General features: G+C 40.2%; 1 protein-coding gene across 1 annotated transcript in view; it reads right to left on the reverse strand.

Moving 5' to 3' along the window:
* cadpsa (Ca2+-dependent activator protein for secretion a) overlaps positions 1–23,623 on the reverse strand; it is a 161,661-nt gene that overhangs the window by 15,725 nt on the left and 122,313 nt on the right. The window contains exons 22-29 of the mRNA XM_067387336.1: positions 18,494–18,635; positions 17,035–17,181; positions 12,444–12,599; positions 9,401–9,548; positions 7,562–7,636; positions 6,270–6,353; positions 5,235–5,267; positions 2,244–2,351 (exon numbers count right to left, since the gene is read on the reverse strand). Coding sequence (XP_067243437.1) covers positions 2,244–2,351; positions 5,235–5,267; positions 6,270–6,353; positions 7,562–7,636; positions 9,401–9,548; positions 12,444–12,599; positions 17,035–17,181; positions 18,494–18,635 — 893 coding nt within the window. The remainder of the gene's footprint in view (positions 1–2,243; positions 2,352–5,234; positions 5,268–6,269; positions 6,354–7,561; positions 7,637–9,400; positions 9,549–12,443; positions 12,600–17,034; positions 17,182–18,493; positions 18,636–23,623) is intronic.

The raw sequence follows: 23,623 nt of genomic DNA on the forward strand, positions 1-23,623 counted from the left end.
CACACTTAACAAACTGGTCTGCAGACAGCACAAAAGGATTATAACCAACATGATGGCCCTGGCCATCCCTTAAGACCGTGTTCTCCATTGTGTGCCCTCCCCTTCAGTGTTTCTTATTCAACTCCTCTTTCTTGCCCTCAGTGTTTTCCCTCATTCTTTCCTTTTCTTTAAGCCTTTATCACAATAAGCCCAAGGTTTGGAGGGCTTCTCTCTATTTGGATCTCCTTAGCGGGAGATTTACTCCGGAAATAGGGCAGTTGCCTTTGTAACACCCCCCACCCTGCCCCAACTATCAGCTAAAATGAACAAAACAATATCCTTCACACTCTGATTGTTTTAGTATATCCAATTTGTCCAGTTTCTACCGAAGCCCTAAGAGGCCATGCATTATTTTTTTCTCTCACTTTTTCATTATCTTGACATAACAAAAGTTTTATTCTCACAAAGAAAAAATGTGTATCTAACCATTTCTTTGATTAGTTGCAATCACTGAAACAAAAACAGTACTATATCCGTACAGACTTCATAATGGAAATAAAACAGACCGCATGTTTAGTATCACTATATGAATGTCTACTACAAAAAAAGTGTCAGACACGGATTTGGAAGTGTCTATCACTGACGGACAGAGATATTTTAGCGTGATCAGAGTAGAAACTAAAACGCTCATCTATGATACAGTAATATATTTCACTTAGAAAATGCATTTGTTTTCTCTAAATCATCAAGAAAATTAGAAAATGATCTTTGTGAAAAGATATGTAAAAAATAACAAAACAATTACACTATACCATTCAAAAGTGCGGGGTATGTATGTTTTTTAATGTATTTGAAAGATATCTCTTTTGGTCATCAAGATTGCATTTATTTGATCAATAATACAGTAAAAACAGTACACTCTAAAAAATGCTGGGTTAAAAACAACCCAAGTTGGGTTGAAAATGGACAAACCCAGCGATTGGGTTGTTTTAACCCAACTATTGTTTGAAAATGACTATATGGCTGACTTAAAATGAAATGAAATTAAAATGTTAATTTATTAAACATATTAATAAATGTTAATTTTCAAGATATTTTGGGTTCATTTTAAGTAAGCAATACTGTAATTTTTAAACAATAGTTGAGTTAAGTAAAACTACCCAGCAGGTTGGGCAAACATTTAACCCAACTGCTGGGTTAAAACAACCCAATCACTGGGTTTGTCCATTTTCAACCCAACTTGGGCTGTTTTTAACCCAGCATTTTTTAGAGTGTAATATTGTGAAATTATTTCAATCTAAATTAACTGTTTTCTATTTTAATATATTTTAAAATGTAATTTATTCTTGTGATGGCCAGTCTTCAATGTCACATGATCCTTCAAAAATTATTCTAATATGCTGATTTTGTGCTCAAGAAACATTTATTATTATTATCAGTTTTGAAAACAGTTGTGCTGCTTAATATTTTTGTGAAAACCAAGATACATTTTTTTTTTCAGGACTGTTTGAGGAATAGACAAAAAATAAATATTTTGTAACATTATAAAAGTCTTAACTGTCACTTTTATCAATTCATGCATCCTTACTGAATAAAATAACTTATTAAAAAAACAACAACTTATGGACCCCAAACTTTTGAACAGAAGTGTATGCTAAAAGTTGTTGCAAGAAAGTAGAGATCTCAAGAAAAAAAAAGTTCTACCAAGAAACTGATCATTACAAATAAGACAAAAAAAAATAAAGCATGGCCTCTTAGGACTTCCGTATAGTTCTATTCTACTGTTTTCTTAATCGAACCACAAGCTATTCTAAATAAGCAGAACCTTTAATCAAAGGCCTGTAATATATTTATACCTCTGTACAATCATCTGTGGATCCTCAGTTTCTATCTTTGTTTGCATGTGTGTTGTAGGTGGCTTGAACTGCTTAATCTCACATCTGCATGTCCCTTTTGTATGAGAACACATCTTAAGATAATCCTCCTCCAGAAGTTTGCACTAGGAATAACGAGCAGAGCGAAGGGAATATTACAGCCAGAACACGCAGGAACACACACAGCACTGCAAACCAGAGAGGAAAAGTTAAGCCAGAGAAGCAGTGCAAGAGAGAAAGTTAGAGTCAGAGAGTAAAAGAGTAAAAGAAATTAACTGAGAAAGAGAGAGAAGCAGGTCTCAAAATGTGACTTATCCCTCCTAGCTGGCTGTTATGTCACATTTTGAAGGGCCTCCCCCTTCACAGAGGGAGAAGACAGCCAGTACTTACATCAAATAACCTTTCTATATACATCTCCTCATTGACCTTGTCCCGCAAGACATCCTGAGAGTGGCGAACGAATGTCACATAGCTGTCGGCAACATCCATCCCAGGTTTCTGCAGATGATGGAAAGAAAGACAGAGAAATATGTATTAGTGGTTGATGTAATTTAAATATTAGTATACAACTGTTACAAAGTCTAATGAGCTGCCTATATAGGAAGCATCCTAACCATCCTAAGTGACTGATTTGGAACAGTCTACATGGGCAGCACCACACAAATACGCTCACAAAACAATACCTTTTTTAATTACACTAGTACAGTATTTTTTTAATCAATATTTTTTTTAGTATTGACTATTAAAGTTTTTATAATTAACTCGGGGTGTAATGATACCCTCATGTCACGGTTTGATACATATCACGATACTGAACTCACAATACAATATTATTGCGATACTCCAAGACATATAAAAGGATTATAAAAAGGTAAATGGATAAAAAATGTACTGTTGATTAAAATGCTAAATTTGGTATTAATACCAATGTAATACCAACAATACGATATTGTTTCATTTTGGTATTGTGACATAATATATTGTTACACCGCTATAATTAACTAATTAAGGCTTTCTGGGATTTCTGGCTTTTCCATGAAGTCAATGCGACCATAATTAAGATGCCTAACTTTTGAAAAAACTTTTGATCCCTAAAATACTACACTCTCAGCAAAGGAAAAGTGCTCACGAAAACAGATTTAGACAGATTTGTGAACAATATTTGAGAAAAATAGGCCTTTTGTGTACATAGAAAAAGTCTTAGATCTTTGAGTTCAGCTCATGAAAAATGGGGGCAAAAACAAAAGTATTGCGTTTATAATTTTGTTCAGTGTATATATGTAGGCTATTTTCACATAGCCAGACTGATGGCAGAAGGTCTGGTCTCCATGGCAGCTTTAATTGGTCAAGGACCGCTTAAGAGGTGGCTGACTGACATGTAAAGCAACTAATGACAGTTTGATTTGTTCAGCGCCATGTTTAGGGGAATGGAAATGTAAAGTCGATGTCCCTACAATAACAGATTGCAGTGTAAAACTCTGCAACGTATTTTATAAAGAGTCTTTACCATGAACTTCACATACTTTTGACAGACCAGCGTTTAGTTTATCCTAATAAGCGCTCATTGTTACAGTTGTTAACATGACGGCTTTCTTTTTCCATAAGGGGGTTTGGCATTACAACAGCTTTGTTTCAAGACGGACCGTTAAAGAACGTGACAAACAAGTGCATCTCTTTGAACGGGGAAACATCAAATTCTCCAAAACTGCTTGCCAAGCTTACGATTAAATTTCATATTTGAAATCACCAATGAAATCTGACAACAACTGTTTCATACATATGTTTTTTAAAAGCTCAAATCATGACAAAAAATTTTCAGGCTGGAACAAGCTAATGCGCAGTCCCAAGTGCACGTCTCAGAACAGTTTCTATAGGAACCGGAGCTTCTAACGACAGCTGCAGTGACAATAAATTTGCCAATCGCTGATTGGCTAATTCTTTCGAAGGCTCGACTTATTCTGCCATTTTGCACGTTGCACTTCATCCCATTCATAAGTAATAGGAATGAACCGTCTTTCTGTATACAAAGTCTTTGACACATCTCCTGGAAATCCTGTAGAATTCAACCAATCAGATGTTGACTTTGAAAACTCCTGAAATGTTTCCAATTTTGTGTGCCATTCGCATCAGATGTTCAGCCAACGGTCTGTGGGTGAGACTAATTGTAGGCAGGTTTCATAACAGAGAAAATTGTTTAGTGAATTTTCATTGTCAAAATTCAGTAATTTCAATAGGAATTTATGTAATCTGGAATTTAGCTTGAAGGGGAAATATTTTGCATCAGGATCAAGTTGGTCATGTGAATTTGCATTAACCAACAAGAAAGTGACTCTTCATACATCACTACTCTCGACAATGGACCTTTTTGCCCCCAGAATTTTTTGCACTGTAAAGTAGCAAGCTATTGTCATATTAACAAATGATGTTTCACCTGACAAGCAGATAAAAAGTGTTTTCTCTCTCATTTTCCTAGATGTCTAAGAGTCAAAACCTGAGGTGTGTAAAATGAGCTGTCATTGTTAGAGTCTGAAGTCTGAGCAGAACGGCAGGAGGACAATGCAGCAATCTGATTAAGTACGATTCTATTGAACAAAATGGCAAGTGAAAAATCAACCCAGAGTAAATCATCTGGGGTGTTTTGCCCCCCTGCTTGGCCTCAGTGGAGAATTAAACACTTCCTTTGCCAGCGGGCATATGAAGGTCATCAGAATTGGTAATTGTCAGACGCTGTAAATTGAACTTACTTCACACATCTATGGGTCCTTTCAGAGGGTGCAAATGAGCAAGTTTGTCAGACATAATTTTATTTTGTGTATTAAGCAAACAATTACCATGGAAACATAAGATTCTCTGACCCTCAGACCATCAGGAGAACGATAAACAGAGTGAGAGGACGCTTCCGGCATTCATTGACAAGGTTTTAATTTAAAAAGCCTTGCGATGTGACCAAATGTGTTGGCAGTTGAAGGAAACTCAGTGATGTGATGCTGAGTGCAATGAGTTGGACCCAGCGGCATCCTCACGACGCGCTTTTGTTGCACAACACACACATCACACTATCTGCTGTAGAGGGTAGAGCTTCACAGAGATGACTCTCTCCCACATACATATGAATGGCCATTTGGGGCTTAGGGATGGCCATCTGCACAGCAGGCTATGGCAATTACTAGCCGTATCTTAAAGCTATTACAGGGCTTAAGAAAACAAAGTGTAACATACTATTAATGATTTACCTAAACTAATATGATGGGTTTTTATGTCTACGAATAAAAAGATGTATAAACTAATTGATGAACAACTTAAATATTAAGTTCAATTATAAACAATGAACTGTTCGATTAATCAACCAGTGAATAATAGAAAAATTCAGTTGTGACTTACAGGTACATCCACATATTTTGAAGCAGCTTTTACCTACAAAAAAAAAGAGATTTTATAAACAAAATAAATTAACCATTTAAATATCAATATTTTGTCCATACAACATTTGTGAAAGACAACATTTTCTTTAGAAATATTATTTTAACAAAGCTGTTTATTTTACCAATTCTAAAGTAAGAATAAACTGTAACACTTTTAAGGTTTCATTTGTTAACTACATTAGTTAACATGAACTAACAATAAACAATACTTCTACAGCATTTATTAATCTCAACATTTACTAATACACTTCTAAAATTAAAAGTTGTATCTGTTAATATTAGTCAATTCACCTTGAACTAACATGAACATGAACATTTTATTAACTAACATTAGCAAAAGGTAATGGACGCTGTAAGAATTTACTGTTCGTTTTTAGTTTATGTTAGTAAATACATTAACTAATGTAAATAAATGATACCTTATTGTAAAGTGTTATACAATTTTTAAAAAAATGTTGAAATAATGCATTTTGTAGTCAAAGGGCCAGATTTGCTAAACAGCGCAAATTAGTGTAAGAATGCAATTCCAAAAAAAGTGGAAAGTTCTGTGTGTATCTACTGATGACGCAAAAATTACAGAACACGGAGGCAGTCGGATCATTTAGATAATGAATAACAAAATCTACCAGCGCAAATTAGCGTCTGGTTTAAGATGCTTTTTTTTGGGCTGTAAATAATGCCACAAATACCAGTAAATTGACTAGCGCAAACCTTAGTAAATCCCCTTGCATGGTTTATTTAAATATTCTCCTCACAAAAATTTTGCATCTGAAAGGGAAACTCCTACAAATGCATATGTATAAGGTCAGCTGCAAAAATAACTCCACGCCTTTTCAGTACTAGTTTTTCACTCCGTGTCTTTAGTAAATCCTGACAGTAGCTTTTTTAACGCCAAAAGAGGGTTTGCGCTTGCATAAGTTAAATCTGGCCCAAAGTATCTTGTGACAATAGTAAAAGATTCTTAATTTAAAAAGAAAAAAAAAATTGTTCTTACTGTAAATGACAGGAAGGAGGAAAAAAGTGTGCCCTCATCGTAACGTGACAACTTTGCCAGAACACTCTCTAGGATTACAACAAACTGTAAAACAGAAAAAAACACATTATTAAAAAAATGAAAATATATTGCCCTTCAAAATATGAAATTATCCTAATTGATCAAACTGCATAATTTGTACTGTGAGTTTCAAAAGATTTAATAATGATCTATAAAACAGTATGATTTATAAAATTAAAGTCTGTTTTTACTTTTCTTTACAAAAAGAGAAGCAATTATATGTACAGTTGTGCTCAAAATTATTCATACCCTTGGTAAATATGACCAAAGAAGGCTGTGAGATTAAATCTGCATTGTTAATACTTTTGATCTTTTATTTTAAAAATCTACAAAAATCCAACCTCCATAGAACCACATTTCATCTGACCATAGAACATTTGAAAAGTAACTGACACTACTGGAACTTCAAACAGGATAGGTTATATAGTCAGATGAAGCAAAAAAAAATAGCTTTTTAGCAGCAAACACTAAAGATGGGTTTGGTGCACACAGGGGTAAAAAGTACCCCATGTGTACAATGAAATATACTGCTGTATCTTTAATGTTGCTTATTTTTCTGCTGGAGGTCCTGGATATCTTGTTCATGGTATCATGGATTCTAACAAATACCAAGAGATAAAAAAATCAAAAACTGACTGTCCCTGTTAGAAGTCTTATAATGGGCTGTGGTTGGATCTTCCATCAGGACATCAAAACCAACACAAAAATGGGTCACTGAACACAAAACCAAGCTTCTGCCCTGGCCATCCCAGTCCCCTAAACTGAACCCTAAAGAAAATGAGTGGAGTGAACTGAAGAGAAGAAGCACCAACATGGAGCTAGGAATCTGAAGGATCTGGAGAGATTCTGCATGAAGGAATGATCTCTGATCTCTGGTCAGGTGTTCTCCAAATTCATCAGGCATTATAAAAGAAGACTCAGAGCTGTTATCTTGGGAAAAGGAGGTTGCAAAAAATATTGAATAAAAGGGTATGATTAATTGTGAGCAATGTGTATTAGAGAAAAAATTTTCTCTCATAATGAGATTTCCCCCCCCATTTCAAATTATTATTCTCCAATGAAAGGTTGGATTTTTTGTAGATTTTTTTTAAAATAAAATATCAAAAGTATTAACGGTGCAGATTTATTTTTACAGCCTTCTTTGGTCATATTTACCAAGGGTATGAAAAATTTCAAGCACGACTGTAGATGTAAAAACACAAATGAGGAATATTATTTTCCTGAAATGCTACCTTTGCCACAAGTAAAGTAATCATTTCTTTCACCGTCTCCTCGATGAGATTGTCAATTTGCGAGTGGTATTGTCTCTGGAAAAGAAATACATTATGAGTATGAATTGCAACAAGGTTTCTTTGAGCTGTTTGGTGTTTTTCACCTGGGATAATCTGTGCAAACGCAATCCCTTTGTCTCCAATTACCTCACATAAAGGACGTCAGGGTAATTAATTCAGTTCAGATCATTACCTGTCTCAAGATGCTACGGATATGAGATGTCTCACTTCTAGCACATGTATATTCAGAAGCAGCTATCACATATGGTAATATAATCAAAACAATTTAAGTGTCAGAGGACTGGGGGAAACTGCTAGGATTGTTAATTATACCTTAGGGACATAAAGGTGAGAATTCAATTGAATTGTTAGCCACACTTACCCATTCTCTAACAAACTTTCACAAGATTGAGAAAAGGGATGAAAAGAAAGATACAGCAGACAAGGTGACAGTGACAATTAGAAAGCAACAGAGAGAAAAAGAAAACATCTCATTCCAGCACAGTCAAATTAAATTAAATTTCAGAAACAATGGAAAATTGCCATGCTAGTGAATCATTCAGATCGGTAGCATTAAATGGTATACTTGCAATCTTAGAGAATATGTGTATATACATTTAAAAAAACAATTTTCAATTCATATATACCTACTGTATATATCATAGGCTGGTGTATATGATGAATTCATGCATTTTAAAAAAGACTACAGAATAATGGATTTAACAATATAAACTGTTATTTAAAGGGATAGTTCACCCAAAAATGAATTATCCCATGATTTACTCAAGTCATCCTAGGTGTATATGACTATCTTTTTTCAGACGAACACAGTCTGAGATATATTTGAAAATATCCTGGTTCTTACAAGCTTTATAATGGTAGTAAAGGGGGCTTGAGATTTTGAAGCCCCCCCAAAAATGCATCTATCCACCATAAAAATAATCCATACGGCTCCAGGGGGTTAATAAAGGCCTTCTGAAATGAAGTGATAGGTTTTTGTAAGAAAAATATCCATATCTTAACTATGATAACTAGCTTCCAGCAGATGGCCGTACGCATCGATTTGCGGCGTAAGCATAACCTCTGACCCGACACATGACGTAATGATGAACGCAGAAACTCAAAACACCAGTCACGAATTGGTCTAAAACAAGAAATTTTAAAGAGATATGTCAGAGAATTGCGATATAAGAGAAGAGGAGCTTGCATTTTTTTGCCCAGCCCTATTTGTTTGAACCGCAAGAGCTTACGATACTCCTACATCCTAAGTATCACGTCAAAGGCTACTCTTGTAGCGCAACTTGTGAGGTATGTGTACAGCCGTCTGCCAGAAGCTAGATATTTTAGTTTATAAAATTTGAAATATGGATATTTTTCTTACAAAAACCCATCGCTTCACTTCAGAAGGCCTTTATTAACTCTCTGGAGCCATATGGATTATTTTTTATAATGGATGGATGCATTTTTTGGGGGCTTCAAAATCATGCCCCCCATTCACTACCATTATAAAGCTTGGAAGAGCCAGAATATTTTTTATATATATCTCTGATTGTGTTCGTCTGAAAAAAGATAGTCATATACACCTAGGATGGCTTGAGGGTGAGAAAACCTTGGGATAATTTTTGGCTGAACTAACATTTTAAACTAAGATGCAGATCAGCAAATTCTGACGTAGTTTTACTGGAAATTGTAGCAGAGAAAGTGTATGTTTGCAATGAAAGCTAAGGAGAAAGAGAACATGGGAAGTGTGGAAGGATTTGAGTAAGAGCAGAAAGATACATTTGTGTTTGTGTTGTCTACCTCTTGACTGAGCTCCATGGCACATAGTTTGGCAGACTGGGCCTTGGCATCCACCATGACATTGAACATGGTGCATATGGACTGAGGAACACGGAAGTCTGTGGTGCGGGGGCTCTTCTGCAACTTCACCTCAAAGGCTGCTCTGGTTCTGAAACAACACAGGTGAGACCAAATTGGTCGCTATGGTAATTCAGAAGTAGGATGTCAAAAATAAAGCGAGGAAACAAAAATATATGCCAGGAGAGAGTTTATGTTTATGTTTACAAGGTGTAGCCAAAATATGTATTCGGTTGATTTTTAACTTATGAGATTGATTGAGATCCAATAAAGGAATGGGGGGAAAAAAAAAGAAAATAAATTATAATAACTGTGGACTGGAATAGGAAAGGAGTAGATTATTTTATATGTTAAGCCAAATCATCTTCTGACTCAACAAATTACCATGACATTACTTACAACAGTTTCTTAAAGCAAATCACGTCTTCACTCACAGCAAGCATGACAAAGAGTTTATTGCGCCTTACAAGGGACTGGAAGAATACTGCTAAGAAGATGTCCTGCTTGACATCCTCACAACACTTTAAGTAGAAGGATTACAGATGTGGACATGCTCATTAAAACTCAGCTAGCCCTTTTTCTGTTATTCAAATGGACTGGCCAAAAGATTTTTTGTTTACTAGTGCAGTTAACTCAAATGACTGCTGTTGAGGGTTTGTGGTGGCTGCAAAATCATATCATGAAGAATTAAAATGTAGTGATAATTGCATACTAAATGACTTGATTACTAGATATTTGGTTGGTTGGATAGTTAAAGGGATATTTCACCTGAAAATTAAAATTCTGTCATCATTTACTCACCCTCAAGTTGTTCCAAACCTACACTGTGTGCAGAATTATTAGGCAAGTTGATTTTCTGATCATATTTTTTTTTCACAGCACATTTTACCAATTCCAATCCACATCAATCTTAATAACTACTATTAATATTGTTTTTAATCATTTATAAGTGATATATAATTGTTCATGAAGGCTGGAAATGAAAAATGCCCTATATTCAGGTGTGCAGAATTATTAGGCAGGTTTTCTTTTACAGATAAAATGAGCCAAAAAAGAGATTTATTTGGACGCAATACTAATGTAATACTAGAAATTGCAAAGTTAAAGCATGACCATTGGACAGTGAAATGCTCATTGGGTCAGCGGGGTCATACAAAAACAGCTGGAGAAGAAAAGGCACGTTAACTGCAAAATAATTAAGAATTAAGGTGAAGAATTAAGTGTGAAACCATCAAGAACCATTTAGTCTCCAGCGCCACCATTTCCCAGTACTGAAACCTACCTGGAGTCTTCAGAAGTGTGAGGTGTCAGGATCTCAGAGACTTAGGTTAGGTGAAGAATCCTAAAAATGACCCGCTCTTAATAAGAATCACAAGCTGAAGTGTTATAAAATACATGAAGACTGGGTTTTTATAGGCCTTATAGACAGACAGCTTGAGAGTGACTCCTGAAGGACCAGCACCACATCCTCTTGTACCACTGTTTGAAGAATTTATCTGGCAGTAAGTTTTGGAAGATCATTTATTCCATCTCTGCAAGATGGACATTTCAGGATAAGAGATGGACTAAAAGTGAACTCCCACACCTTACTGCCAGATTCTGGAAGATAAATTCTTCAAACATTATTATTCCAGATCTGTGTGTAGACTTTTTTATCCACTGTAAATAATTATTATTTTAATACTTAAAATATATAGTAAAATAAGTAATATTTTAATAGGTGCATCCTATTAAGATTAAAGGTGCCCTAGAACTTTTTTTACAAGATGTAATATGAGTCTAAGGTGTCCCCTGAATGTGTCTGTGAAGTTTCAGCTCAAAATACCCCTTAGATTTTTTTAATTCATTTTTTTTAACTGCCTATTTTGGGGCATAATTATAAATGAGCCGATTCAGGGTGTGTGGCCCTTTAATTCTCGTGCTCCATGCCCACGGAGCTCGCGCCTGCTTTGAACAGTGCATAAACAAAGTTTATACAGCTAATATAACCCTAAAATGGATCTTTACAAAGTGTTCGTCATGCGGATTATGTGAGTGTTGTATATTGTTATATTGTTTACCTTGATTCTGAATGAATTTGAGGCTATGCCCCGTGGCTAACTGCTAATGCTACACTGTTGGAGAGATTTATAAAAAATGAAGTTGTGTTTATGAATTATACAGACTGCAAGTTTTTAAAAATTAAAATAATGACGGTTCTTGTCTCCGTGAATACAGTAAGAAACGATGGTAACTTTAACCACATTTAACAGTACATTAGCAACATGCTAACGAAACATTTAGAAAGACAATTTACAAATATCACTAAAAATATCATGTTATCATGAATCATGTCAGTTATTATCGCTCCATCTGCCATTTTTTGCTGTTGTTCTTGCTTGCTTACCTAGTCTGTTGATTCACCTGTGCAGATCCAGACGTTAATACTGGCTGCCCTTGTCTAATGCCTTTTATAATGTTGGGAACATGGGCTGGCATATGTAAATATTGGGGGCGTACACCCCGACTGTTACGTAACAGTCGATGTTATGTTGAGATTCGCCTGTTCATCAGAGGTCTTTTAAACAAATGAGATTTATATAAGAAGGAGGAAACAATGGAGTTTGAGACTCACTGTATGTCATTTTCATGTACTGAACTCTTGTTATTTGACTATGCCGAGATAAATTAAATTTTTCATTCGAGGGCACCTTTAAGTCAATTTTCTTAAAAGTACAAATATTTCATGTCGTCTGTCAATTAATATTGTGTCATAAAACGTATACAGATAATTAATAAAAAATAGCAAAACGCTGTTTATAATTATTGTTTAAATGGAGCTTGTCACACTGCAGTACATACCAAAAGCTTTCTTGAGCAATTAATGTGTATCTCTCAAAATAAAACTGTGGGTGTCTAAAAAGTTCTTTGTGTAGGATATCTGCAATTGTTCTGTTAGAAGACTGTTAACATGTTTCCAACTATCAACAATGTTTTCCAGCCTCACCTTTTTACACAGGACTCGATCATGTCACTGGACATGAGTTTAAGTCGGCTCTCCAGGTGTTTGGCAAACTCTTCTTCCGGCCAGTGCAGGTCTCTTATGAATGTCTGCAGTGCATCCAGCTTCCAAAACAAGTCTTCTGAAGTCCCAGAACCATTACTGCCAACACCAGGACACGTGCAGAAGAGACAGTCAGAGAGAGATACAGTAAGTTATTTTAATCAAAGCAGCATATCAGGAAGGAAAACGCTCTGGAAAAGGTCAGGAAGTAGGAAGGTCAGAGGGCAAGGGGTTGTTAAAGAAGACAAAGCCTGTTTCAATTCCACACGCCATGGTGGCACATTTGGTTTACTTATTTTTTACCACTTCCCGATCGTTGCAGAGTTGCCCTGCGGCTTCAGATCAACCTCATTGACGATCGTTCCATGGAAAAAATAAATGGTTAATCCTAAAACAAAATGATAAACAATCAGGCCTTACTTGGTTGTTTGAGTGCAGGTAAGGTAAAACATGCACAATGATGTCTTGCGGGATCACAAGTAAAGGCTGTATGTGTATGAAGTGGCAGGAGAAGCTACAGTCCCAGACTTTCAACTGATCAGACTAAAGCTATAGATCTGTTTGAATGGAGCCAATTTTAGCTCCACAGGGTTCAAACTGAATCATAGAAAGAAAATAGAGACTGGCTCTCACACCATTCCTCACAGCCTGAGTACAGTATCCTCAAACATCCAGCAGGCCTGTAGGCATCTTCAGTGGAAACATATTTTAAGATCGACTGAAGCAATGAGAGCTTCACACTGAAGCTAGATTTAGATAGAAGACTCTAAGGGTGCTTTCACACCAGGTTCATTTTTTACTGTAGTCATCTAATACTCAACAGACTCTCACATACAGCAACAGAAGGATGTGTAGAAATATTTACAGATTGATTAATGGTGAGATTCTTCATTTATTTGTTTATTTATTATGCTAGTTTATCAAATTCAATCAAAATGTGTTTGATAGGCTTAATAAAATATATAAACTTTATAATCTATAAATAATCTTGATAATATAATATAATAATCTTATATTAAATTAGAAAATGGGACTTTTAAACACCACTGTATAACCAAAAGTTTTGAAATGTAATTCTTAAAAAAGAAACAAATCTGCATACTCCTTTAAAAAACTGGCCAAATCAAATGTCAAACTAAATATTACTGATCCATTGTGTGAAAAACATTGAAAACGACTATTGTGAGAAACAATGTAGAGTTTGGGTTACTCACACAACCAGTAAAGTCCTTTTAGAGTCTTGTATTTGGTTTCTACTGAAAGCAGATGCCTGTTGCTCTGAAGCTTGTATATCATTTCAGAGCACTGATGGAAACAGGACAGGACCAAAAGTGGGATGGGGTGGTATTCTTATCCTCAACACCCTATATCCCAAGGCAGGGTACAGAAGGAGAGTTACTACTCTGGGACCCCATACCCAACAAATACAGCAAGAGGAAAGAGGAAGGACGCCTGTATCCTTTTCTATTCTAATAGAAAAAGGTAAAGGAGGAAGATGTTGGAAAGATACAAGATGTTAAAGTAGCATCACTTATTTGTGACCAAAAATCAATGATGAGCATATATATGACCATGATATTGTGAATAAATTTGTTGAATTGGCTCAACCAGTGGCATGAGTGGGGAAACTGACTGAGCAAAGAAGGAGAGATTGAAATCAGTCATTACACTGGCTTGCTATTAATGAATTCACAAAGAAACATTAGAAACTGCTACTGTATTGGCCTCTTCAGACAAGTCCAGCCAACATTCAACATTTTTTCTTAACAAACGTTCCTTTTCTAGTTATTTTTGCGATTTTGTTTGGTGCCGCCAGTGCAGAAATGACACACTTCAGTTTTAATATTCAGCTACAGTATAGTGTGATACTGTATTTGTATCTTCCAACTCTTCAACATGCTTAGGGATTTTTGGGTTCAAATTGTCCATGGGCTATTTCCATGCTGTGGCCTTAGCATAACTGAACATTTATTACTGAAACATTATTCAAGTTTATTGTTAACAAATTCTGGTTGTACTTTATTTTACAGTGCACTGTGCATACGTTGTACTGACCTAAGAAAGTACTAGATAATACAAGGTAACTACATGGATTAAGGTTGGGTTATTACCAAGATTTTGTAATTATTATAATAAGTACGTATATATGTGTGGAACAGGACTGTAAAATAAAATGTTAACCAAATTTTAGGTAGAAAGTATTTTAAGCTTGAGTTTGACATGTCAAGACAGGCACTAATATTTTGTGACTAAAGTGTGGTGGCTTCAACTAGTTTTGGCAACCTTTGGTGTTTACCCATCATTACACCTTAGAGATGGAGTGTCACTCCGTATGCATAATTATGTCTGTGCATGCATAATTTTTTTCCAATACATGCAGCGCTGAAGGTATTTCACTCTTGTCTGGAAAGTGGTAAAATGCTAAGGTTTGGAGAATCTTTTTTTTTTTTTTTTTTTTAATTATCATGTCTAAATATAAGCCAAAATTCCCTTGGCTCACCTCTGTCGGTTCCCTGAATCGCAAATTTATAATTCATTGACACAAATATGTAGAAAATTTCCAAACATGTAAATAAAGTACTTCAGTTCTTCATACACAGTTTTAAGAAAAAGTTTGAGAACTATTTGGAATTATCTGACTTTTTTATACATATTACTACCATAATGTTACCTTCATGTGAGTCAAGATATGACTCACATGAAGGTAAAATTGTTACCTGTTATAACTGTAAAGCTTCTTTGACACAATCTGCATTTTAAAAACCTATATAAATAAAGGTGACTTGACTTGACTATCGCAGAATGTCAAAGCATCTGTTTGTGTTTATTTTCCCTTATGTGCATTATGACACATGAAAATGATCCCAAACATAGTAAATCAACAACAGATTGTAAACTGGAAAAAAAAAAAAAATATATATATATATATATGTGTGTGTGTGTGTGTGTGTGTCTTTTATCTTTTATGATACAATACAAAAAAAAAATAATTGTCTTTACCTACCAAAAAAAATCTCAATTAGTGAGATATTGGCCTTTTCACAGCATCCATTTATGTATAGAGCTGCTTTGCAGCTAAAATTGTTTTTCTGTTATAACTGTAAAGCTTCTTTGACACAATCTGCATTTTAAAAACCTATATAAATAAAGGTGACTTGACTTAACTATCGCAGAATGTCAAAGCATCTGTTTGTGTTTATTTTCCCTTATGTGCATTATGACACATGAAAATGATCCCAAACATAGTAAATCAACAACAGATTGTAAACTGGAAAAATATGTAATCTGGTTGCGGAATTCTAAAAGCAAACATATGTGACTCGTGCTGAAAAAATGAGTCGGAATGAGCAAATTTTCAAAATTGTGTTATTGTTATTTTCACATTCTCTACTAAAAAAAAACCTTCAAAATGTTGTATGATTTGTTGGAATCCGACAAAAAAATTAATGAGCTACACCTGTCGATACAGTCAGCAAAGTCAATTTTGAGAATAGTTTTCGGCAGGTTCCAAAACAAAATCACCTAGCAACCATACCTTAAAATTCCTGATAATACCAGCAAATATGGCACTAACCAAGTCTAAACCCATATCTACAAGAATATATATGTTTAATTGTTTGATTAACATTAATAAAACAGACAGCCTATATATTAAGACCTACTGTATCACATGGATCTAATTTAATGTAATTTAAACATTAGATGTTTTTCCCCAAGAGTAAACCAAATGTTCACTTAAGACATAATAGATGATGTTTGCGTGAATACACAGATTTTTTGAAATACTGTATTTCTGTTTAATCACTCAATGTCAGGCGTCTTTGTGTACGCGTTTGGGATCTTTCAGTCAGCGCAAGTAATATCTTTTTTTTTTTTACATCAGCATGAGTTTGAAAATTCGCTATGACTTTTCACAAAGTTGGATGCTGCGCTTTACAACGAAACCAAACTTGTGCTGAGGGAAGCGCGTGTGGAGAAACAAGCAGAGAAAAACTGCATTATTCATGGTCAAAGGAAAGGCACTCCTCTTAGAAATCATAAAAAATAAAGATACTTTTATATGTTTAATTGCTATTTGGAGTATTTAAATCAATAGACAAGGGCTTAATGAACTAATTCAACCAAAATTGACATTTTTCGCTTGTTTTGCCTGTAGCTCGAAATCAGCCCATGCGCATTCTGACTCATTTTGCCAGCACGGGTCACATATAGAAATGTTCTGGAGCAATCACTTAGTTTAACTATTTGGCTCAACAAAAACTATATGACTTTGTAAAATTTTCTGTGATGTTGCATAATAACCTTTTAGAAATGTTAATTCATGCTGAAATCCTCAATTCCAAAGCAATCAAAAACCATTTTCTCACAACTGTAGATGCACCTCTTAAGACTATCCTAATTAAAATATTCAAGTGAAACCTGTCAACAACTAATTAGGGGTGAATCCGAATTAGAATTAAATATAAACTAAAGATATGTTGATGCTAAGGCCACACATGCATGTATTAGAATCCAGTACCGACTCAGTACACACTCAGTATCAGATAAACCCGGCATCCAGTTGGGGGTGGAAAAGCTAGGCATTTGCATTGGTCGCAGATTAACTGACAGATTTGGTACTTTAGGCATTTGTAGATTCACATTTGGTAGGTTGACACTGGGCAGATTACTTGTTAAACTCCTGTGGAAAAGGAAAAAACAGAAAAAAGAATGCAATGATGTAGATGTACAGAAGAAAGCATGGGTGATAAAGAAGCATATACAGTATGTTTACAGCACAAGATGAAGAATTAATTTAGAGATAAGATGGTGTTGTAGAGATGAGAAGTGCACATGAGATGGAGTGAATCACATGATCATCACTTTAGCTCTGGTTTTATGAGAAAACACATTTGTTTCTGCTGAAATGCAGATTGTTGATTCAATTAGCATTAACATACTTACAGTCACACACTTTGTCATGTTGCTTTGTTAAGTGATTCAAAGTTATTCTGGTGACTTATTTAGGAATCATGCAAAAATGTTCATAAAAGTTCAACAAGCAGGGCTGGTAAGGACTGTAAGAAAATGAATTAACTACTCACCCTCATGTTGTTTCAAACCCGTAAGACTTTCGTTCATCTTTGGAACACAAATGAAGATCTTTTTGATGAAATCTGAGAGCTCACTGTCCCTCCATAGACAGCTATGCAACTGACACTTCAAAAAGTTCATAAAGAGATTGTAAAACGAATCCATATGAATCAAGTGGTTTAATTCAAATTTTCTGATATGATGAACAGATTTAATTTAGGCTTTTATTCACATATAAACATTGATCAGTGAACATAAACAGAAGCTCAAAGGAACCTGCTTGATGCACAAGAACAAACCTCTTGCAGAAGCTCAAACGTGCTGAATAACATATGAGAACGAACCTCATTGGTTCTCGAACGTCAAGCAAACATGCTTGAGCTTCCGTTTAACACAACTCATGTGTGCGTTGATGAATGTTTATATGTGAATAAAAGTCTAAATTCAATATGTTCATCATATAAAGCATCCGAGTCTCTTCAGAAAATTTGGACTAAACCACTCAATTCATATTTCATATATCGATTCGTTTTACAATCTCTTTATGAACTTTTTTGAAGTGTCAGAGTGTCACGTGTATAACTGTCTGGAACAGAAAGCTCTCAGAAAGCTCTCAGATTTCATCAAAATGATCTTCATTTGTGTTCCTAATATGAACTCTTGCTGGTTTGGAACGACGTGAGGGTGAATAAATGATGACAGAATTTTCATTTTTGGGTGAACTTACTCTTCAAGTGCAAAGAATGATTCGAAAAAACAAAAAGACACAAAACACATAGTGAGACTCCTGAGTTCTGTTTCATTCTGCTGGATTTCATCTTGCTCTTTGAACACAAGACTGCGGAAGTCCAAGGGGCATGATTAATTGCGTGATTTTTTTAAAAAATTGTACTAATTGAATTAAAAAGTGTTTTGCTTACTTGACAGGTTCCCAAGACTCTCGTTCAAATCCTCTGTGTATGGACTGAGCTATGGAGGACTCCATTAGATCCACATACCTCACCACCAGAGGGGCAAACAGGTCTTGCAAGTGCTTATGAAACTTCCCATTACATAGATTATCTGAAAAAGCAAGACAAAAATGGGAAAGAGATGGAAAATAGAATGAATGATTGCTAACATGCGGTATGCAATTTTTGCTACCCTTTGACCAATATTAGTAATAAACAGCATAAAAAAAATAAAAATTAAATAGACAATCAATGAAATAAAATATACAATAAAACAGATTTGCGATTAGAGTCAAAGTCAGCATATGAAGTCAAGATTTACAATTTTTTTTTTTTTTTTTGGAATATTGCAGTTCCCTTTCAGTCGGTCACGTTCGACGTACGTCAGTAGTGACCGACGAATTGGGATATCGCTTAGAGAGCCCTATCATCTTCGTGTAAACTAAAACAAGCCAATGGAATTGGCGTGCGATATATGCATAATGCGCACCGCCCCCGACAGGTGTATATAAATAGGAAGCAGATGCAATCGCACTCTGTCTTTCGCTTCGGAGCCATTCACTGGTGTCCTGTTTTAGAAGACTCCTTTCTTCGTTTGTTTTATGCTAAAACATTGCCTCAGAAGAGGATTTACAGCGAGCTTTCAGTGCTGGTGAAAGGGCACGTTCAGCGAGGTCGCGAGTCTCCGAGGAGCTGAGCTATAAGCTCGAAAACTGCTGTTTTCACAGCAACACAAAGAGTGTGTGCGTGTGTAGCGATTTGGGCCGGTTCCTCGGTGTGTCAGGGAGTGGTGTACCTGACACATCGCGTCGCTCCCTGGGTGCTTCAGCACGAGTGAGTTGACTTCCCCTTCTAAAAGAGCTTTACAGACGAACCCTGACAGTATGTCATTTCGTCTGTGCGTTAATGGGTGCGGTCGTTCCCTGGTCCCTGCTGATGGGCACAATCGTTGCATCTCGTGTTTGGGCATTCTGCACGCTGAAGCAGCTTTTGTGGATGGTTCATGTTCCCATTGCGGGAACATGACTATCGCGATGCTGAGGTCGAGACTCTCCTTCCTGAAGTCTCAGGAAGCGGGGGTCCCCTCTCCTATGCCGCGTACGACCGTTTTTTCCGGCCCCGGGAACCGGAATGACGGTACGGCGCTGTATAGGAAGGGTGGCCGGAGGATTACGGTCAGGGCTTCCCCGCCGAGCGGAAACGCTCCTCGGGCCCCTGCCGCCTCATCAGCACCGCAACCCATCGTGCCACCGTTGGTTTCCGCTGGGCCCTCTACGGACTGTCCAGCCGTTACCTTTGGTGTGCCGGCGGCGGATCAGATGTCGATCGCTGCATCGGAAGGTGAGCCTGAGTCCTCGGGGGAGGATTCGGACGCGCTGCCGCCCGGGACGGTAGCGTTGCCCGAGTCGGATCCCGAGCTTACGGCTGTGCTCTCCCGGGCCGCCTTGTGCGTCGGGCTTGAGTGGAACCCTCCACCCTGTCCCGGCCCATCTCGGTTGGACGATTGGTACTTGGCGGGGGGTCGCGCTGGTCAAATCCAGCGTCCCCCCCCAATGCCTTTCTTCCCGGAAGTACACGATGAGGTGACCAGGTCTTGGCAAGCTCCGCTTGGGGCTCGTACAGGGCCTGGTCCCTCGTCCGCCTTCACCTCCCTGGATGGCGGGCTAGCCAGGGGGTACGCGGAGATCCCGCCAGTCGAGCGGTCTGTTGCGACGCAGTTGTGTCCAACGGCCGCTGGCTGGCGCGGTGAGCCGCGTCTCCCGTCCCAGGCCTGTGAATTCTCAGCCGGTCTGACTGAGAAAGCTTACAGTGCCTGTGGGCAGGCTGCCTCTGCCCTGCACGCGGTGGCCCTTTTGCAGGTCTATCAGGCAAAAGCGCTGTCGCAGATGCCCCAGGAAGGTCCTGACCAACAGCTGCTTGGGGAGCTGCGCGCTGCCACTGACCTTGCCCTCCGGGCAACGAAGGTGACAACGCGTTCTGTTGGCCAGGCGATGTCTACTCTGGTAGCCCAGCAACGCCACCTCTGGCTGACCTTGGCAGACATGAGGGAGACCGACAAACATCGGTTCCTGGATTCCCCCGTGTCTCCGGTCGGCCTTTTCGGCGACGCGGTGGAGAGCTGTGCCCAACAGTCCTCCGCTGCACAGAAGCAGGCTGAGGCTATCAGACATGTCATGCCACGGCGGTCCGCTGCTGCCTCCACCCAGCCGCCCGTGGCTCAGCCTCAGCCCGCTCGTCGCCGAGGGCGCCCGCCTGCGTCTTCCTCCGCCCCTGCTAAGTTGGCAAAGCAGCAGCCTACACCAGCCAAACAGCAGGGTGCCGGGCGTGGACGTGGTGCCCAGCCCGTCTCTGCCAGCCAGGTGGCAAGCGGTCGGGGAAAACTCGGCCCTGAGACGGGCGACCTGGAGCGGAAGGTTCCTGCCCTTTGGGAGAGTATTCCATCTGCTCTCCCAACCCCGGAGGAGGGCCGGGGGGGATTTTGTGGCGGCTGTCCATCTACCGCCGCTGGCTCTCCGGAGTCCAGCGGTACCCACTTTGCCACAAAAAGAGCAGTTTCCTCAAACTCCAGGTCACAACAAGGGGTGTCTGCCAGTGTGCCAGGCTCCGCCTCGCTGCTGTCAGCTCCCTCCCCATTCGCCAGCAGGTGGCAGTGTGATGGTGCAGACCGCGTCCCGTGCGCCGTCTCCCATGCACACTGCTGCCTCGCAAAGTCCGACCCCACTCCGGGCCGCCCTCAAGCCGTCCGAGTCGGGTCCCTCTCTGCCTTGCTGCCCCACCCCCGGTGCGTCTGTGGTGCCTTTGGTCCCGCTGGCTCAGTGTCTGGAAGCGTGGATAGCGCTCCCCAGCCTGTCCAGTTGGCTCATTCGTACTATCAGACTCGGCTATGCGATTCAGTTCGCCCGGCGTCCCCCGGTCTTCAGGGCTGTCCACTTCACTCAGGTGTCGTTGGACAGTGCTCCTGTTCTCCGGGTGGAGATTGCTGTCCTCCTGGCGAAGGGTACAATCAAGCCGGTCCCTCCAGCCGATATGAAGGCGGGGTTTTACAGCCCCTACTTCATTGTACCGTAAAAGGGCGGTGGACTACGGCCAATCCTGGACCGTCCCCAGGATTGGTTTGCAGCAATAGACCTGAAGGACGCATACTTTCATGTCTCGATTCTGCCTCGACACAGACCCTTCCTAGGTCGGTCTGCGTTCGAGGGTCGGGCATGTCAGTACAAAGTCCTACCCGACATGGTTGTAGCTCCCAACCGGTTGGGTCCTCAGGTCAACTGGGACAAGGGCAAACTCGCCCCCGGGTAGAGGATCTCTTGTTTCGGTCTCGAGCTAGACTCGGTCGCACGGACTGCGCGTCTCACCGAGGTGCGCGTCCAGTCGGTGTTGAACTGCCTGAGCTCGCTCAAGTGCAGGACAGCGGCTCCACTGAAAGATTTTCAGAGGCTCCTGGGGCATATGGCATCTGCAGCCGCGGTAACGCCGCTCGGATTGCTTCATATGAGACCGCTTCAACACTGGCTCCGCGGCCGGGTCCCGAGATGGGCGTGGCAGTGCGGCACGCTCCGTGTCCCCGTGACACCGAGCTGCCGTCGCACCCTTGTCCGGTGGTTGGACCCTTCGTTCCTGTGGGCCGGAGTACCCCTCGAACGAGTGTCCAGGCACGCTGTGGTCTCCACAGATGTCTCTGCCACGGGATGGGGGGCCACGTACAACGGGCATGCAGTGACAGGTCTTTGGACGGGGCCTCAGCTGCATTGGCATACCAATTGCCTCGAGTTGCTAGCGGTTCGTCTTGCGCTGGCCCGCTTCAAGGAGCTGTTGTCAGGCAAGCACGTTCTAGTCCGCTCACTAAGCACTGCGGCCGTTGCGTACACCTACCGTCAAGGTGGTCTACGCTTCCGTCGCATGTTGCAACTCGCCCGCCATCTCTTGTTGTGGAGTCAGAAGGATCTGAGGTCCCTTCGGGCCACTCGTGTCTCAGGTGTGCTCTACCGTGCAGCCGACGAGCTGTCACGGCAGCATCTACTTGCGGGCGAGTGGCGGCTCCACCCCCAGGCGGTCCAGCTGATTTGGCAGCGGTTCGGCGAGGCCCAGGTAGTCCTGCTTGCCTCCCCGGAAACTGCCCTCCGCCAGTGGTTTTATTCCCTGACCGGCGGCACGCTCGGCACGGATGCCCTGGCACACAGCTGGCCCCCGGGTCTGCGCAAACATGCGCTTCCCCCAGTGAGCCTTCTCGCACTATTCATGTGCAAGGTCAGGGAGGACGGGGAGCAGGTTCTGTTAGTGGCTCCGTACTGGCCCACTCGGACCTGATTCTCAGACCTCATTCTCCTCGTGACAGCACCTCCCTGGCCGATTCCTCTGAGGAAGGACACCCTGACTCAGAGACGGGGCACCCTGTGGCACCCTGTGGCACCCGCCTCCCGATCTGTGGAACCTCCACGTGTGGTCCCTGGACGGGATGCGGAGGTTCTGAGTGATCTCCCGCAAGCGGTCGTAGACACCATCACTTCCGCTAGAGCTCCTTCTACTAGGAATCTCTACGCGCTGAAGTGGAACCTGTTCGTCGAATGGTGCGCCTCTCGCCGAGAGGACCCCCGATCATGTTCGGTCGGATCCGTGCTTTCCTTTCTGCAAGATGGGTTGGAGCGAAGGCTGTCTCCCTCCACCCTCAAGGTGTATGTTGCCGCCATTGCCGCACATCACCATGCAGATGAGGGTAAGTCCCTGGGGAAGCACGATCTGATCGTCAGATTCCTGAGGGGGGCCAGGAGACTGAATCCTCCTCGCCCTTCCTCCGTACCCTCTTGGGATTTGACCCTGGTTCTCACAGCTCTCCGGGGTCATCCCTTCGAACCTTTGCAATCAGTCGACCTGAAACTAATGTCTCTTAAGACGGTTCTTCTGGTTGCATTGGCTTCCCTGAAGAGGGTAGGGGATCTGCATGCTTTTTCGGTCGACGAAACGTGCCTAGAATTCGGGCCCGGTGCTTCTCACGTCATCCTGAGACCCCGGCCTGGATACGTGCCCAAGGTTCCTACCACTCCCTTCAGAGATCAGGTAGTGAACCTGCAAGCGCTGCCCTCGGAGGAGGCAGACCCA

Source organism: Chanodichthys erythropterus, chromosome 6 (assembly GCF_024489055.1).
Source record: "Chanodichthys erythropterus isolate Z2021 chromosome 6, ASM2448905v1, whole genome shotgun sequence".
Lineage (NCBI taxonomy): Eukaryota > Metazoa > Chordata > Actinopteri > Cypriniformes > Xenocyprididae > Chanodichthys > Chanodichthys erythropterus.